General features: G+C 40.6%; 1 protein-coding gene across 1 annotated transcript; it reads left to right on the forward strand.

Annotated features, from left to right (window-relative positions):
- HSD17B13 (hydroxysteroid 17-beta dehydrogenase 13) lies at positions 1-17,616 on the forward strand. The gene is made up of 7 exons (XM_012774061.3): positions 1-339; positions 2,847-2,954; positions 5,039-5,170; positions 7,404-7,510; positions 8,819-8,956; positions 11,756-11,872; positions 15,838-17,616. The coding sequence occupies exons 1-7, from the start codon at positions 130-132 to the stop codon at positions 15,926-15,928; spliced, it is 903 nt and encodes a 300-aa protein (XP_012629515.2). The 5' UTR covers positions 1-129; the 3' UTR covers positions 15,929-17,616.
- The last annotated feature ends 221 nt before the right edge of the window (positions 17,617-17,837 follow it).

Below are 17,837 nucleotides of genomic sequence, written 5' to 3' on the forward strand. Positions count from 1 at the left end.
AGCCAGCCTCTTCTTTGACACTCCCACTAGCACCTGAGCGCAGCTCGTGCCTGGAGCTCTGTGCAGACGGCCTCTCTTTCCTAGGACAACGCGAGGGCTGAGCCAGAAGGAAGAGGACAGACCACAGCCATGAACATTGTCTTGGATATCCTCCTGCTCCTGCTCACCATCGTCTACTCCTACTTGGAGTCGTTGGTGAAGCTTTTCATTCCCCAGAGGAGGAAGTCGGTGGCCGGGGAGATCGTCCTCATCACCGGGGCCGGGCACGGCATAGGCAGGCTGACTGCCCACGAATTTGCAAAACGCCAGAGCAGACTGGTTCTGTGGGATATTAATAAGGTAATGTATACATCTGCCAGCCGTTTGAAGTCACAATGTAAGAAATGCCTTTTTTTTTAATTTATTTGATTTAGCATCTGCTTATCTTTGTATTTTCCTTTTTATTTTATTTATTTATTTTTTTTTTTTTGAGACAGAGTCTCACTGTGTTGCCCGGGCTAGAGTGAGTGCCATGGCGTCAGCCTAGCTCACAGCAACCTCAATCTCCTGGGCTCAAGCGATCCTCCTGCCTCAGCCTCCCGAGTAGCTGGGGCTACAGGTATGCACCACCACAGCCCGGCTCATTTTTTCTATATTTTTTTTTTTTTTTTTTTTTGAGACAGAGTCTCACTTTGTTGTCCAGGCTAGAGTGAGTGCCGTGGCGTCAGCCTAGCTCACAGCAACCTCAAACTCCTGGGCTCAAGCGATCCTCCTGCCTCAGCCTCCCGAGTAGCTGGGACTACAGGCATGCGCCACCATGCCCGGCTAATTTTTTATATATATATCAGTTGGCCAATTAATTTCTTTCTATTTATAGTAGAGACGGGGTCTCGCTCTTGCTCAGGCTGGTTTTGAACTCCTGACCTTGAGCAATCCGCCCGCCTCGGCCTCCCAAGAGCTAGGATTACAGGCGTGAGCCACAGCGCCCGGCCTCATTTTTTCTATATATATTAGTTGGCCAATTAATTTGTTTCTATTTATAGTAGAGACGGGTCTCGCTCTTGCTCAGGCTGGTTTTGAACTCCTGACCTTGAGGGATCCTCCCGCCTCGGCTTCCCAGAGTGCTAGGATTACAGGCGTGAGCCACCGCGCCCGGCCCATGTATTTTCCTTTTTCAAAGTTTGATCAATTCCATGGAGTAGCCTTCTACGTATGCATCAAGTTGGGAAAGGAAGGGAACTTGAACTTAACTGAGACCTAAGCAGTCATTTTTATGCCATGTTGTGCAGGTTGTTAAAAAAGACTCAGGAGGCCAGGCATGGTGGCTCACGCCCATAATCCTAGCACTCTGGGAGGCCGAGGCAGGAGGATCGCTTGAGGTCAGGGGTTCAAGACCAGCCTGAGCAAGAGAGAGACCCCGTCTCTACTAAAAATAGGAAAAAAAATGAGCCAGGCATGGTGGAGCTTGCCTGTAGTCCCAGCTACTCGGGAGGCTGAGGCAGGAGGATCGCTTGAGCCCAGGAGTTGGAGGTTGCTGTGAGCGAGGCTGACACCACGGCACCCTAGCCCGGGCAACACAGTGAGACTCTGTCTCAAAAAAAAAAAAGATTCTACCTGAGAGATGGGCAACCCAACCTTCCAAATTCTCTTTGAATCCTTGAATGTTACGGTTAAACATTAGCAGTTTGGCCCTCATTCAATCTAAACTGTTGCTTTAGGAACACATAGATAAGTGGAGTAAACAACACACTGCAGCTGAGGCTAAAGCAAGCGTCTCGCTTATGAAAAGACAGAGCATGACATTTTCCAGTGCTCTATCTCTGTTATAAGACTGAAGCTTTTTTACGGGAGGCCGAGGCAGGAGGATTGCTCAAGATCGGGAGTTCAAACCCAGCCTGAGCAAGATCGAGACCCCTGACTCTACTAAAAATAGAAAGAAATTAATTGGCCGACTAAAAATATATAGAAAAAATGAGCCGGGCATGGTGGCGCATGCCTATAGTCCCAGCTACTTGAGAGGCTGAGGCAGGAGGATCGCTTGAGCCCAGGAGTTTGAGGTTGCTTAACACTTTCCTGTCTATTACATAGTTGGTTGCTCAACAAATGTGTGTGAAATTATAATGATCGTTGAGTTTTCCTTTGTTCTCCATACTCAAATATCTTCCATGATACCACAAAGAGCAACACCTTTCAAGAATGTTCTTTAAGCTACAAAAGTAGCCTGCTTTAGAGAAAAATGCCTACTGGATGGCCGGGCGCGGTGGCTCACGCCTGTAATCCTAGCTCTCTGGGAGGCCGAGGCGGGCGGATTGCTCAAGGTCGGGAGTTTGAAACCAGCCTGAGCAAGAGCGAGACCCCGTCTCTACTATAAATAGAAAGAAACTAATTGGCCAACTAATATATATAGAAAAAATTAGCCGGGCATGGTGGCGCATGCCTGTAGTCCCAGCTACTCGGGAGGCTGAGGCAGAAGGATCGCTTGAGCCCAGGAGTTGGAGGTTGCTGTGAGTGAGGCTGACGCCACGGCACTCACTCTAGCCTAGGCAACAAAGCGAGACTCTGTCTCAAAAAAAAAAAAAAAAAAAAAAAAAATGCCTACTGGAGAACCTCCAAAACCAAGATGAAAAGCTGGAAAAACACGAAGGGACTTTTTTTTTTTTGTTATTTGTTCTGTTTTGTTGCTTTGGCGTTCACATGAGCGTTGTCTGGCAGAGAAGCCAGGTCTAATCTCACTGCAAATTAGTCTCTGTCACGCAGTTTTCTTACAATAAGGAGGCAGATGGGATATGAATGTTAACCTTTTAAAAATTTTCTTCTCCAGTGCTTTCTCCCCCACTCTTTTCTGAATTTGTTTTTCCCAATCACAGCGTGGTGTTGAGGAAACTGCAGCCCAATGCCGAAAACTGGGGGCCACCGTGCATGTGTTTGTCGTAGACTGCAGTAACAGAGAGGCCATCTACAGCTCTGTAAATCAGGTGAGACTTCAGGTCATGTCCTTCCTTCCTTCCTTCCTTCCTTCCTTCCTCCCTCCCTCCCTCCCTCCTTTCCTTTCCTTTCCTTCCTTTCTTCCTTCCTTCCCTCCCTCCCTCCATTCTTTCCTTCCTCCCTCCCTTCTTTCCTTCCTTCCTTCCTTCCTTCCTTCCTCCCTCCCTCCTTTCCTTTCCTTTTCCTTTCCTTTCCTTTCCTTTCCTTTCCTTTCCTTTCCTTTCCTTTCCTTTCCTTTCCTTTCCTTTTCCTTCCTTCCTTCCTTCCTCCCTCCTTTCCTTTCTTTCCTTCCTTCCTTCCTTCCTTCCTTCCTTCCTTCCTTCCTTCCTTCTTCCTTCCTTCCTTCCTTCCTTCCTTCCTTCCTTCCTTCCTTCCTTCCTTCCTTCCTTCCTTCCTTCCTTCTTTCTTTCTTTCTTTCTTTCTTTCTTTCTTTCTTTCTTTCTTTCTTTCTTTCTACATAGTCTCACTCTGTTGCCCAGGCTAGAGTGAGTGCCGTGGCATCAGCCTCGCTCACAGGAACCTCACACTCCTGGGCTCAAGCGATCCTCCTGCCTCAGCCTCCCAAGTAGCTGGGACTACAGGCATGCGCCACCATACCCAGCTAATTTTATCTATATATTTTTAGTTGGCCAATTAATTTCTTTCTATTTATAGTAGAGATGGGGGTCTCGCTCTTGCTCAGGCTGGTTTCGAACTCCTGACCTTGAGGGATCCTCCCCCCTTGGCCTCCCAGAGTCCTGGGATTACAGGCGTGTGAGCCACCGCGCCCAGCCCAGGTCATGTATTTCTTCAGATGATTTTGTATCCACTCCCACTGACATGGACAATGAAAAGGTTCGTTATGACTGCCTGATTTAAATTAGATTTTAGCCGCTGCTAACTGAAATCATTTTGTGACCAAGACAGGATATATACTTTTTTTTCTTGCATATAATCCACTCAGCTCTGTCCATTATTATTGTTTCATGCTATTAATCAAATCCTGATCAGAATTTTGAGCAGTGGCTCAGTGACTGGCAAAGGATTTATCGCCAGGGAAAACGGATCGCTTTCTAGTTTTGTTTCAGTCCTATTAGTTTTGTAGTAATTCCTATTTTTTATTTCCTTTGTGAGATTTTATTTATTTGGGTGCTACTCTAGTTTTTCTATGGAAAATATAACATGAATGATTATTATGACAATTCTTTAAAAGAGTGAAAACAAATGCTCACAATGAACCAAGCACTCCAATAAACCATTGCAATTTTAAATGTAATCCCTATGATGACCCTATACACCTCATTTTACAGATAAGCAAATTAAGGCCTGCAGAGATTAAGCCAGACCAAGGTCAGGTATCTGATAGGTGGTTGAACCAGGATTACTCAATCCGCACTTTAAAAATATTTGGTCTTGGCCGGGCGCGGTGGCTCACGCCTGTAATCCTAGCGCTCTGGGAGGCCGAGGCGGGCGGATTGCTCAAGGTCAGGAGTTCAAAACCAGCCTGAGGGAGACCCCGTCTCTACCATAAAAATAGAAAGAAATTAATTGGCCAACTAATATATATATATATAAAAATCAGCCGGGCATGGTGGCTTGTGCCTGTAGTCCCAGCTACTCGGGAGGCTGAGGCAGGAGGATCGCTTGAGCCCAGGAGTTTGAGGTTGCTGTGAGCTAGGCTGACGCCACCGCACTCACTCTAGCCTAGGCAAGAAAGCGAGACTCTGTCTCAAAAAAAAAAAAAAAAAAAAAAAAATATATATATATATATATATATATTTGGTCTGAACTTATATATCAATTTGTCAAAACAAACATTAATTTTTATTTTAATGATAAACTTTAAAAAATCTATGATGTACCAGGGACTGAAACTTAGACATTAAAAAAACAAACAAACAAAAAAAAAACCAGCTGAACCACCTTTTGACTGCATTCCCTTGGCATTCACTATTGGAGCTAGAAAGTTTTTCGTGCCTGAACTCTGAGAGACCTCACCCAGCAGAAAAAAGACTCTAATCCCTGGATGGTATCGGCCCTAAAACTGTGAGTTTGTATAACACACTCAATGAATGTGTTCTTTCAATTTCAAAAGGTGAAGAAAGAAGTGGGTGATGTAACCATTGTGGTGAATAACGCTGGGGTAATCTATCCAGCCGATCTTCTGAGCACCAAAGATGAAGAGATCGCCAAAACGTTTGAGGTCAACATCCTAGGACATTTCTGGGTGAGTCAGAAATATGCCTAGATTTGTGCATGTTTGACACCTTCTCTTAATGTACGTGAGGTTTATGATAGAGTTCACATCCTTCTGGGTGGGAAACTGGCCAGATCTTTGCCTTAAATCAAGAATCATCAAATTTGGGCTGAGCATGGTGGCTCACGCCTGTAATCCTAGCACTCTGGGAGGCTGAGGCAGGAGGATCCTTTGAGCTCATGAGTTGGAGACCAGCTTGAGCAAGAGTGAGACCCTGTCTCTACTAAAAAATAGAAAGAAATTAACTGGACAACTAAATATATATATATATATATATATATATATATATATATATATATATTAGCTGAGCATGGTGGCGCATGCCTGTAGTCCTAACTACTCGGGAGGCTGAGGCAGGAGGATCGCTTGAGCCCAGGAGTTTGAGGTTGCTGTGAGCTAGGCTGACACCATGACTCCACTCTAGCCCAGGTAACAGAGTGAGACTCTGTCTCAAAAAAAAAAAAAGAATCATCAAATTTGTAGCAGACCACAGAGTCCCCAAGAGAAGGGTGCAGAGTCCAAGTGGAGACCACACTCCAGAACGGAAGCCACATGGTCTACTTACCGACCAGCATCTAACACAAAGCCTGGTGTGTACCAGGCCCTCTACAAATCGTGGAGGTTCCTTGGGAGTTGTCATTGTGTATCTTTTCAATGCTTTGGAGGAAATATATATGACGTCCATTCACTTGTGACCTCATTTCATGGGATTTTAGAACTGAAAGGACATCAGAACTAATTGGATACATGCAGGGTCAGGGACGTTTCTAGATAAACTCTGAGACACGTTCTAGATCCATGGGTTACTAGAACTGAGTAGTGTGGCTATACAGACCTCATATAATTGGTTAGTTTTGTGGGAGACTGAAATATTAATGATAATTTCAACTGCCCCTGTAAAGAGCATTTTTATGAGTTAAACTTCCAGTGCTCTGACATTAATGTAGAACCAGGGGCAAATCTAGATTCTGGAAGAGATGTGTCCCCCTACCTTCACCAGCTCCCCCCCACAAGCTAATGTGAATTCATTATCATGCCCACCAAACTATGCAGAGATGTCTTGCATTAGTGCACTAATATATGCCTTATCTATAGCTGTGTAACAAATGAGACCAAAACTTAGTGGTTTAAAGCAATGACAAATGTTCATTATCCTTGCACAGTTTTTGTAGATTAGGAATTTGGAGTTGGCTTGGATTGGCAATCCTGGCTCTATGAGTTTGCATGGAATCTATAAGGATGGGTCTATAAAATTCTCATAAAATGTTATTGAGCTTTTTGGAGGAAAAGACTTTTCTTTCTTGTAATAGATAATACAAATATAATATGATACAACATTACAAATGGAGATCTAATGGTGCATAAGGATTGTGGATCAGTGGAGAACTCTTAGCTTACACTATTCAACTACTCAACTGTTTTGACACACGTACACAAGATTTCAGTCTTCTAATTAGAATGATGAAGCCCTGAGCCAAGAAAACACATGGCACTGGATTATCATAGGGAATTTTTTTTAGCAATGAGAATTCTGATTTTTTTCCTTAATATTGTTTAGATGCCATACATTTGATTCCTTCTGAAGAGAGAATACTGAGATGGGTGTTGGCTTTGAAATACAGTGCCCAGGACGCAATGCCAGCTCAGACCAATAAATGTTATCTTTTTTCTTTCTATCATTTGCATCAACTAATCAGAGAATTTTGGCAAGTATTTAATTTCATTGTGAAAGTTCTCTCAAATGCCATTCTATCTTTTTTTTTTTTTTTTTTTTTTTTTTTTTTTTGAGACAGAGTCTCACTCTGTTGCCTGGGCTAGAGTGAGTGCCGTGGCGTCAGCCTCGCTCACAGCAACCTCAGGCTCCTGGGCTCAAGCGATCCTCCTGCCTCAGCCTCCCGAGTAGCTGGGACTACAGGCATGTGCCACCACGCCCGGCTAATTTTCTTTCTATATATTTTTAGTTGGCCAATTAATTTCTTTCTATTTATAGTAGAGACGAGGTCTCGCTCTTGCTCAGGCTGGTTTCGAACTCCTGACCTCGAGCAATCCGCCTGCCTCGGCCTCGGCCTCCCAGAGTGCTAGGATTTCAGGCGTGAGCCACTGCGCCCAGCCTGCCACTCTATCTTAACAAGAATAAAACAACCTGATTTGGAGACCTAACACCTGTGTCCTTGTTTCTCTTCTTTCTGCAATGATCCTTAAGATCACAAAAGCACTTCTTCCATCGATGATGAAGAGAAATCACGGCCATGTAGTCACAGTGGCTTCCCTGTGCGGCCACGGAGTAATCCCTTATCTCATCCCATATTGGTAAGTATTACTGGCCAGCAGTGTTACATATTTTTGTTTGTATTTGTATGTATTTAAGGGAATTAGACTTTAGATGCCTATGCTTATAGCAAGGTAATTTGGAAGTTACATAGTAGTGTAGAATACAAATTGTAAATGACAATACAGAAGTTACATAGTAGTGTAGAATACAGATTGTAAATGACAATACAGTAGTTACATAGTAGTGTAGAATACAAATTGTAAATGACTTTTTCTAAAACAATGATACTAGTGGTAATTACATTTAAAATGTTTTTAGATTTCTGAAAACTCCCCTGTAGAGCTATGAAAGAAAACAGTAATGTCAAGCATGTTTCCATTGTATCCTGGAATGAGTAGATGTTGGTAAAAGAAACAGAAAATCCAGAAACTAAGGAGCAAAACATACAGAAGCTAAAGTGAACACAAATCTGTCTCATGGCCTGGGTGTCCAAGCCAACCAGAGTGATCCCTGGATCAAAACATTTCCCAGTGTGCTTGTGCTGTGAAAGTTCACGTGTCTGTGTGTGTGTGTGTGTGTGTGTGTGTGTGTGTGTGTGAAAGACAGAGAGAGAAATAGAGAGAACTTCTGTCTGATTAAAAAATGCAGATATACTCCATGCCCCCATCAAAGACATTAAGAGAAGAATGTGGGAGGCCCCAAACATACACTACTATATTTGCAAAATAGCCTTTCCTTGTAAATTCTTCTCCAATCCCCATAATGAAATTTAGAAGCCAAAGTGGCAACCACTTTGTCAAGAGAGAAACTATCCACTCAATTATCAAGAGAGGAGAAATGTGCAGAGTCCCCCAGAAGTCTGTCAATACAGATGTTAGTTTTGTAGTTTTGTCTAAATATGATTTTCCTGATTCATATGTTTCAAAATAAAAGCAAAAATAAAAACTGATTAGAAAATAGTGTAAAGATTGAACGGAAAACCTTGCATGTAGGGTGGAACAGTGAACACTGAGCCAGTGAAACAGAGTTATTGTTATTTTTATTTTAATTTTTAATTCTTTTTTGTCTTTTTTTTTTTTTTGCAGAGGTCAGCTGAAAAGAGTTATTGTTCTTTTGATATCATTGCTAGCTAAGAAATTTGGGTGCAGTCAGAATTCTGTTAATCGTATAAGAAAATGTAAATGGAAACGAATGGCCGTTTAGCCCCTCAGAAAAATTGCAGGTGGTTGATTTGAGGAGTTTGGCTTCTACTTGTTCCCAAGCCAAATGCTGCCACCTTCGCGCTGACAGCTGAGCACTGCCTTTCACTGTCCCTCAGGCAATGACGGTTGAAAATTCTCTTACAGTTCCAGCAAATTTGCTGCTGTTGGCTTTCACAGAGCTTTGACATCGGAACTTCAAGCCCTGGGAAAAACCGGTATCAAAACCTCATGCCTCTGCCCAGTTTTTGTCAATACTGGGTTCACCAAAAACCCAAGCACAAGGTGAGTTCAAAATCAAGATAGGATGGGAATCTGCCACGAGAAATTGATATGGAAACTATCTAAGAAATTTTTAGGGCCGGATGCAGTGGCTCACGCCTGTCATCCTAGCACTCTGGGAGGCCGAGGTAGGAGGAGGCTCAAGGTCAGGAGTTCGAGACCAGCCTGAGCAAGAGCGAGACCCCGTCTCTACTAAAATTAGAAAGAAATTAATTGGCCAACTAAAAATACATAGAAAAAATGAGCTGGGCATGGTGGCGCATGCCTGTAGTCCCAGCTACTCAGGAGGAGGCTGAGGCAGGAGGATCACTTGAGCCCAGGAGTTTGAGGTTGCTGTGAGTGAGGCTGACGCCACGGCACTCACTCTAGCCCGGGCAACAGAGTGACACTCTGTCTCAAAAAAAAAAAAAAAAATTTTTTTTTAGGCAGGCCAACTAAGAAAATAGAATAAGGCCAGGTGTGGTGGCTCATGCCTGTAATCCTATCACTCTGGGAGGCTGAAGCGGGAGGATCGCTTGAGGTCAGGAGTTCGAAAGAAAATAGAATAAAAGGAAAAAATTTTTTTCTTTTTAATGTTATTGTGTAACCCTTCTCTACAAATTTTTTTTTTGTTAATTAGGTAGGAATGCTGGCACATGCCTGTAGTTCCACCTACTCAGGAGGCTGAGGAAGGAGGATCATTTCAGCCCAGAATTTCAAGGTTGCACTGAGCTATGATAAAAGAAAAAAAAGTACATCTGGTTCTAGATTATAGAGGCATAACCACTAACCCTGTCACATATCTGTTACCTTATGTGCAGGAAAAGGGTCATTTATTTTCAAAGACATATAGCGACTCAGGCAAGAGAAGTGGGAGGCTGTGTTCTATCCTATTTTGTCTTTTTACAGTATCTTTTTGGAGGGGCACATGTCAAGAGAGTCAGGGGCTTTGTAAAATTATACTGATGAGCAAACACATTTGCTACTTTGTCTCATAGAACTTACTAAGTATGCAACATGTAAGTAAACGCTGTATCTCCTGAGTGTTTTCTAGATAAGAAATGGGGCCCAATAAAAATCCTTGTGGTAGGCATTCAAGATTAGTATTGGCCGGGCGCGGTGGCTCACGCCTGTCATCCTAGCACTCTGGGAGGCCGAGGTGGGCAAATCGCTCAAAGTCAGGAGTTCGAGACCAGCCTGAGCAAGAGCGAGACCCCATCTCTACTAAAAATGGAAAGAAATTAATCGGCCAACTAAAAATATATAGAAAAAATGAGCCGGGCATGGTGGCGCATGCCTGTAATCCCAGCTACTCGGGAGGCTGAGGCAGGAGGATCGCTTGAGCCCAGGAGTTTGAGGTTGCTGCGAGCTAGGCTGATGCCACGGCTCTCACTCTAGCCTGGGCAACAGAGTGAGACTCTGTCTCAGAAAAAAAAAAAGATGAGTATGCAACAAGCTTTGCCCAGAGTGTCCTGCCATTCTGGGGGAAGGCACGATTGATGAGAACAGTAAGGATAATGGGACCCTGGGCAGTGGGGTGCCCATTGGTGACCTTGGGGGTAGACACAGACAGTGCTGAAGAGTTAGCATGGGTCTCACCTAGGCTGCTGGATTCTAAATTTCCTCAGCAAGGACTCAGGCATTGATATGCCAGTGTCCCACTTGGCTCAGAGACTGGGTTGATGGATCCAGGTAGCTGAAATCAGGGACGGAAAAAGCAGAACCCAATAGTTTAGGAAAGTATTGATTTTTTATTACGCTCTGCCAGCTTGCCATTCAGTGCCATGGAAACCTCAGTGACATAATGATCTGCAGTAAACATCTCAGGAAATGAAGTTTTAACATCCACTGGTTATTTGACTCCTCTAACCAACCTTGGTTTTGTTTTTTGTTTTTTGTTTTTTTCGGGCTAGAGTGAGTGCCGTGGCGTCAGCCTCGCTCACAGCAACCTCAATCTCCTGGGCTCAAGCGATCCTCCTGCCTCAGCCTCCTGAGTAGCTGGGACTATAGGCATGCGCCACCATGCCCTGCTCATTTTTTCTATTTTTAGTAGAGACAAGGTCTCATTCTTGCTGAGGCTGGTCTCAAACTCCTGATCTTAATCCTCCCACCTCAACTTCCCAGAGTGCCAGCATTACAGGCGTGAGCCACCTCGCTCCCAGCCTTAACCAACCTTTTTATTCACTGGCCATTCTGCTCATGCCTAAACATGTTAACATTGGTGCAAGATTTTAGATCTATTTATATTTTAATTTTCTGTCATCATCTTGCACCGATGGGCAGTTGCACGCTGGGTTTGTGGCTATTCGTATTTCCCAAGAATACATGTGCACGGTCTTCCGTGTAAGGAAGGCCATGCCTCCTGCTGTCACGAAACACTCCTCGTGCACATCTTTTCTCATTAAACTGCAAGGTAGGCAAGTCAGAAGCGAATCTTGAGTACTGCATGCTCTCAAAGCAACCCAGCTTTATGGAATGCCCCTGCAAGAAAGAAAGAATACTTGACTGTAGAATTTTCTCCTTGCATGCAACAGGGCTTGAGGTATCAGGTGTTTCCCTGACGTTTGCATACTTTGACTGAGTGAGCTATGAAACTCATGAAAGGCTCCTACTGGATGCAGAAGCGTAAGACTTGATAGCAAACCATCAGCATGGGGTGTGGAGGAAGAAAGAAGGGAGGGCGGCATTCATGCAGTGAGCCCTGGAACATTTTAAATCTTCATTCCAAATGTAGTCAAAAGTCTTCATTAAAAAGATTAAAATTTCAAAAAATAAAAAAATAAAAATAAACTTTTTTTAAATTTTTTTTATTTTCAATCACAGATTATGGCCCGTGTTGGAGACTGAGAAAGTTGCAAGAAGCCTGATAGATGGGATACTTACCAATAAGAAAATGATTTTTGTTCCATCATATATCGGTATCTGTCTAATACTAGAGAAGTAAGTACGGCACAGAATGCCTAAAATACTGAGACACCAAGACAGCTGGAATTATGCAGAGTCTTTCGGTTGTGGAGGTTGCCATGGAGACGCTCCATCCCTGGGGAGAGCAGTCCAGTTTCATCTGTTATAGCCTTACCCAATCTATAAAAAGAGAACGCTTCGTTTTCTCTACCACATCTCCCATCTTTGGCCAGTCTTTGCCGAAGGCTCTTCTAACTGAAGCCAAGGCAGTTTGAAAAGAATGCAGTATAGTGGAGGAGTTAACCATAAAGGGTCTATTTTTTTAAAAGCCTCCTGGGAATTCGATTGGGATTGCACTGAATCCTCAGATCAGTTGGGGGGAAATTGACATATCAAAAATATTGAGTCTTCCGATCCGAGAATCAATATATCTTTCCTTTCTTTTATCATCTTCAAAATCGTTAAGCAATGTTTTGGAGTTTTTGGTGTTCAAGTCTTGCACATTTTTTATCACGTTATCCCAAAGTAGGTCATGGTTTGCTGCTATTGCAAATGGCATTTTTAAAACATTTCTATTTTCCATTGTTTGTTGCTAGTTTATGTTCGATTTGTGCATTTTTTTTCGATTTGTGCATTTTGATCATGTATTCTGAAGTCTTTCTAAACTTGCTAAACTTTTAATCTGCTAAACTTGCTAAGCTTTTTCGTAGATTCCATCAGATTTTTTTATATAGACAATTATACTTTTGGCAAATAATGACATTTTTACTTTTTTCTTTACCATCTGCATGGTTTTATTTATTTATTTTGTCTCGCTTTATTGCCCTGGCTAGAACTTCCTATTCAATGTTGAATAGGATTGGTGAGAGTGTACATCCAAGTGTTCTACTTGATCTTAAGAGGAAAGTATTCAGTCTTTCACAATTAAGTATGATGTTAGCTGCACATTTTTTCTCATAGATGCCCTTTGTCAGATTGAGGAATTTCTCTTCTCTTACTAGTTTGATTAGAGTGTTTATTGAGAGTGGATATGGATTTTGTCAAATGCTTTTTCTTAATATATTGAGATCTTATGACCTTTTTGTTTTAGTTTGTTAATGTCATGAATTACAGTTGGAATATCCCTTATCTGAAATGTCTCAGGTTTTTTGGTGTTTTTGAGTATTTGCATTATACTTACCAATTGAGCATCCCAAAGCCAAAAATCTGAAATTCAAAATATTGCAATGAGCATTCCCTTTGAGCAGCATGTGAGTGCTCAGAAAGTTTCAGATTTTAGAGCATTTCGGATTGGGATGCTCAACCTGTACATTGATTCATATTAAAGGATAAACCAATCCTGCCTTTATCTGATTTTGTATCAGAGTAATACTGGTCTTGTAGAAGGAATTGGAAGGTATTCCCTCCTCTTCTATTTTCTGGAATAACTTGTGTGGGATTGGTATTATTTCTTCCTTAAACATTTGATAGAATTCACCAGTGAGGCCACTGGGCCTCTAATTTTCTTTATGGGAAGGTTTTTAATTACAAATTTAATTTCTTAAATAGCTATAGGGCTAGTCAGGCTACTTATTTATTCTTTGTAATATGTATCTTTCAAGAAATTTGTCCATTTTGTCTAAGTTATCAAATTTCTTGGCATAAATTTATATATAACATTCCGTTATTGTCCTTTTAATATCTTTAGAATTTTCCATTCATGATATTGGTAATTTGTGTTTTCTGTCCCTTTTTTTCCCTTCATCAGTCTAACTAGAGGTTTATCCATTTTATTGATCTTTTCAAAAAACCAGTGTTTGATTTTTTTTCTCTTTTTTTGTGTTATAGTTAATTAATTTCTTCTCTGATCTATATTATTTCCTTTTGCTTACTTTGTATTTACTTTAGTCTTCTTTTTCTAGTTTGTTAATGCAGAAGTTGAGCTCATTGATTTGATACTGTTTTATTTTATTTCAATTCATTTCATTGTGGTAAGAACACTTAACGTGAGGTCTACCAACTTAACAAAACTTTAAGTGTACTTTACATTACTGCCGACTACAAGTACTGTTGTATTTCAGATCCGTAGGACTGACTCATCTTGCTTGACTGAAACTTTATATACCCATTGATTAGTAATTCCATATTCTACTTCTCCTAGCCCCTGGCAGCCATTATTCCACTCTTGGATTCATGAGTTTGACTACTTTAGATACCTTATACAGTGGAATCATTTAGTGTTTGTCTTCCTGTGATGGGCTCACGTCACTTGGCATAATGTCTTCAAGGTTCATCCCTGTTGCCACATATTTACAGAATTTCCTTTAGGCTGAATAGTGTTCTATTGTATGTATATCAATTTTTTTCTAATATAGACATTTAGTTCTATTAATTTCCCCCATGTACTTCTTTAGTTCTATCACACAAATTTGGACATACTGTGTTTTTATTTACATTCTGTTTAAAATACTTTCTAAATTCCCTTTTGTATTGTGGGAAATTGGAAGTATGTTTTCTTTTTTTGTTGTTGTTTGTTTGTTTTACTAGTGCAGGCAGAAGAAATATGTTTTCTAATATCTAAATAATTTGGAGATTTTCTGAAGATCTTTATGTTATTCCTTTCTAATTTCATTCCACTGTATGACTTGAATATTTTAAATGTACTGAAGCATGTTTAGTGGCCCAGAACATAGTATATCTTAGTAAGTGTTCTATGTGCACCAAAAAAAACATGAGTATTCTGCTGTTTCCTGCTCATGTATGGACAGTCATACATTTTATTTTTAGATTTGTTAAAAATCCCACACTGCAATTATTATTCTTGTTTAAACAGTCAATTGTCTTTTTAAAGAGATTTAAATCACAAGGAAAATTCTCATGTTTACCCACGTAGTGAGCATTTCTGGCGTTCCTTGTTCATTTGTGTAGGTCCAGTTTTCTCTCTGGTATCATTTCTCTCTGCCTGCAGGACACCCTTTCACATTTTCTTAGAGCAAGTCTGCTGGTTGTGAATTCTTTCATCTTTCGTATGCCTCAAAAAGCCTTTATTTTGCCTTAGTTTTTCATTTAATTCATTTTACAGAGACAGACGATTTTGTGATTTTGTGAGCAGATACAGTTATGGACAGGAAGGTTTCTTTGTGAGGGTAGTTATTAATAAAAGGCCCACATAAGCTCTCTTCTAATCCTGTCCTTCTCCCAGTCGCATCTTCCTGCCCCTGTTCATCCCCCCATCTTTCACTCACCCCCTGCCCCACCCAAGACAGGGCAGTAACTCTTGCATTAGCCAACGATACCAAAGCGATTTTTTTTTCAATATGACTTTCTTTGTAAAATGTATTATTCCTGCCACTTTACATTCACTCACACTCTCTTCCTTTCATCTGCCTATTTGAATCTTACCCATCCTTGAACATCTAGTTGTCCTTTTGAAATTTCTCTCCACTATTCCAGCCCATGTTAATCATCCTCATCATTATAGTCTTTAATTGAAGATGGCTGATATTTTTTCAGTAATTGTTTTAAGATAGCGATCTTGGCCTCTCAGCTAAACAATAAGCTCCTCAAAGGCAGCAGCTATTTTTAAATACTTTAATTTACCTTTTTATAGAGTACATAGTAGATATTCAGTTCATAGTTAAGGAGAGGTGGAGGCATGGATTCTGGTGGTGTCTCTCTGTGAGCCTTTAGCGTCAGGATTCATCGATAGTTTCAGCAATGAGGTCAGTTCTAGATATATAAAATCATATAAAAATCTCATATAAGATTTTACTAATGTAAGATGAGAGGTTGAGAAGAGTGATACATACCAGTGTTTTCTTTATATATTGTATGCACTTTGAACTGTGAGTATTAAAACGACACACAAAAAGAAAGAGAGGTAGTTGCAAAGGCAGAAAGGAAAAACAGAGGAAAATTAAATGCAAGCCAAATAACACCTGGGATATTCTAACTAACCCAAAAAAGGACTGTGATGTCAAAGACTTTAAATTGAAATTATTTCATCTCTTTTTTCCATACAGGTTTCTTCCCGAACGCGCTTTGGCAGCTATAAATCGTGTGCAGGATATTCAATTTGAAGCAGTTGTTGGCCACAAAATCAAAATGAAATGAATAAATGAGCTGCAGCCACAGATATATGCACGTTAACGACATGACTCTAACTTTAGGGTCCATGCTTCAGAGCTCTATTCCACATTCTCCAGCCATGTTGACATTAAAAACATTGGTTTGGCCCTAACAGCAGTAGAACGAACAAGACTAATCACCTTTCTGTTTTGCAAGAATAGTAACGTAGTCTTTAATAGTCAGATTCATTTTTCATCCCATGTCTCTTAAAAATTTCTGTGCTTACATAAACATACTTAAAAGGTCGTTTTTTTTTTCTTTAAGACATATTATTTTGTTTCTTTCCGTTTAAAGGTGGACAAAAACTACCTTCCCGAGAGTAAATATGAAGAGAACTGATTTACGCAGGGAAGCTTTAAGGCTGTTCTCAAGTAACCTTCCAACCTGTGGCCAGGCCACAGAATGGCAACAGAAACAGGGAGTTCTCAGTTGGAGATAAGCTTAATTAAGCAAGAAGTTGAGCTCCCAATGACCAACAGGTTACTCTGTAAGACTTGGTATTTGCAGGATTTTAACCTCTTCCTTTTTTATCAGCTCGAAACACTGCAACCATATTCTGGAATTTATTACTTAACTCTGTCCTTTGTTTAACTCTTATGTCTACCAAACGTGGAACCTCTATACTTTCTGTCCTTTTCGTAATCTCTTAAAATACTACACTGTATTACACTACAAAAGACCACTGACTCTATTTTGAATCTGAAGTTCTATCTGAAGTTCTAACTCCATGATAGCCTCTTTCTTTGGAGTTTATGTTTTCATATATCATTGGTCCCAGAGATTGTTTAGTTTTTGAGGTTTTGATTTCGATTTGAGGCATCTGTTAGACTGGAAAGGCACCATTTGTGCATTTACATTCATACTGGCAAATTTGTGCAAACGTTTAACAAAATAAATTGCTAAAAATAGAAATGTTAGGCCAATGGGTAAGATCATCAGAATTTTGGATAAATACTGTCAAGTTGTCTTGCAAAAATATTTGTAATGCACTCTGATGAATTTTAATATTGCTCTGAGTTTGTTCTTTGTGCGCAAAAAGGAAAGTTTTATCTTGTTTCTTTGGCATGTGGATTAGAAAGGAGTTTTTTTCCCCTTCATAATTTTTCCTCATGGCATGGTTATAAATAATGAAGCCATTTTTAAAAATTTGACAACCCAAATGTTTACACAGATTTGCAATTGTGAAATCTCAATGCCTTGTTCTTTACTTTAAAAAGTTCTTGAAGATATTTGATTTTAGTTTTACTTTATTGGGCAATTACCATACACAGGAAACTAAAAATATTATACACATATTAACAGCAACAACAAAAACATCTCAAAATAAATTCCAATTATGTTAAGTGCAAAGAAGAAAACTTCCCATTTTAATTCCATTTTGGTTTTAATCCTTTATGAGTGAAGCTCAGAGAAAGCAGAAGCACAATATTGAGCTCTCTTTGCCCATTTTTCTTGCATAGTTTAAGTGTAGACCTTTTCCTTGTAAATTCCAGCTAAGTTTCTAAATGTTTTACTGTGACAATCTCTACCAGTAATTCTCTCTAAGGGTTCTCTTTCCCACCAAAGTCCCAGTTCCAGGGCTACTACTAGGGTGTGCAGGTTTCCAGGCAAGTATTTTTTGCAGGGCTCCTATCAATATAAATAATGTTATTAAAATTGCATCATAAAATTCATAGGTGTATGCTGTATAGTGATTTACTGATAAAGATTTAGAATAATAGGAAGATTTCTTTTTTTTTTTCCACTATTTTTTTTTGTAGAGATGGAGTCTGGCTCTTGCTCAGGCTGGTCTCAAACTCCTGAGCTCAAATGATCCTCCCGCCTCGGCCTCCCAGAGTGCTAGGATGACGGGCGTGAGCCACTGCGCCTGGCCTGAGGAAGATTTCTTTATTTA

This window comes from Microcebus murinus, chromosome 29, assembly GCF_040939455.1.
Source record: "Microcebus murinus isolate Inina chromosome 29, M.murinus_Inina_mat1.0, whole genome shotgun sequence".
Lineage (NCBI taxonomy): Eukaryota > Metazoa > Chordata > Mammalia > Primates > Cheirogaleidae > Microcebus > Microcebus murinus.

Bases quoted from the DNA above. Each gene is read 5' to 3' on its own strand.
- HSD17B13 (XM_012774061.3), top strand. From the start codon at position 130: ATGAACATTGTCTTGGATATCCTCCTGCTCCTGCTCACCATCGTCTAC. The intron at 340-2,846 runs GTAATGTATACA...TCCCAATCACAG, and splicing joins TTCTGTGGGATATTAATAAG to CGTGGTGTTGAGGAAACTGC. The intron at 5,171-7,403 runs GTGAGTCAGAAA...ATGATCCTTAAG, and splicing joins ACATCCTAGGACATTTCTGG to ATCACAAAAGCACTTCTTCC.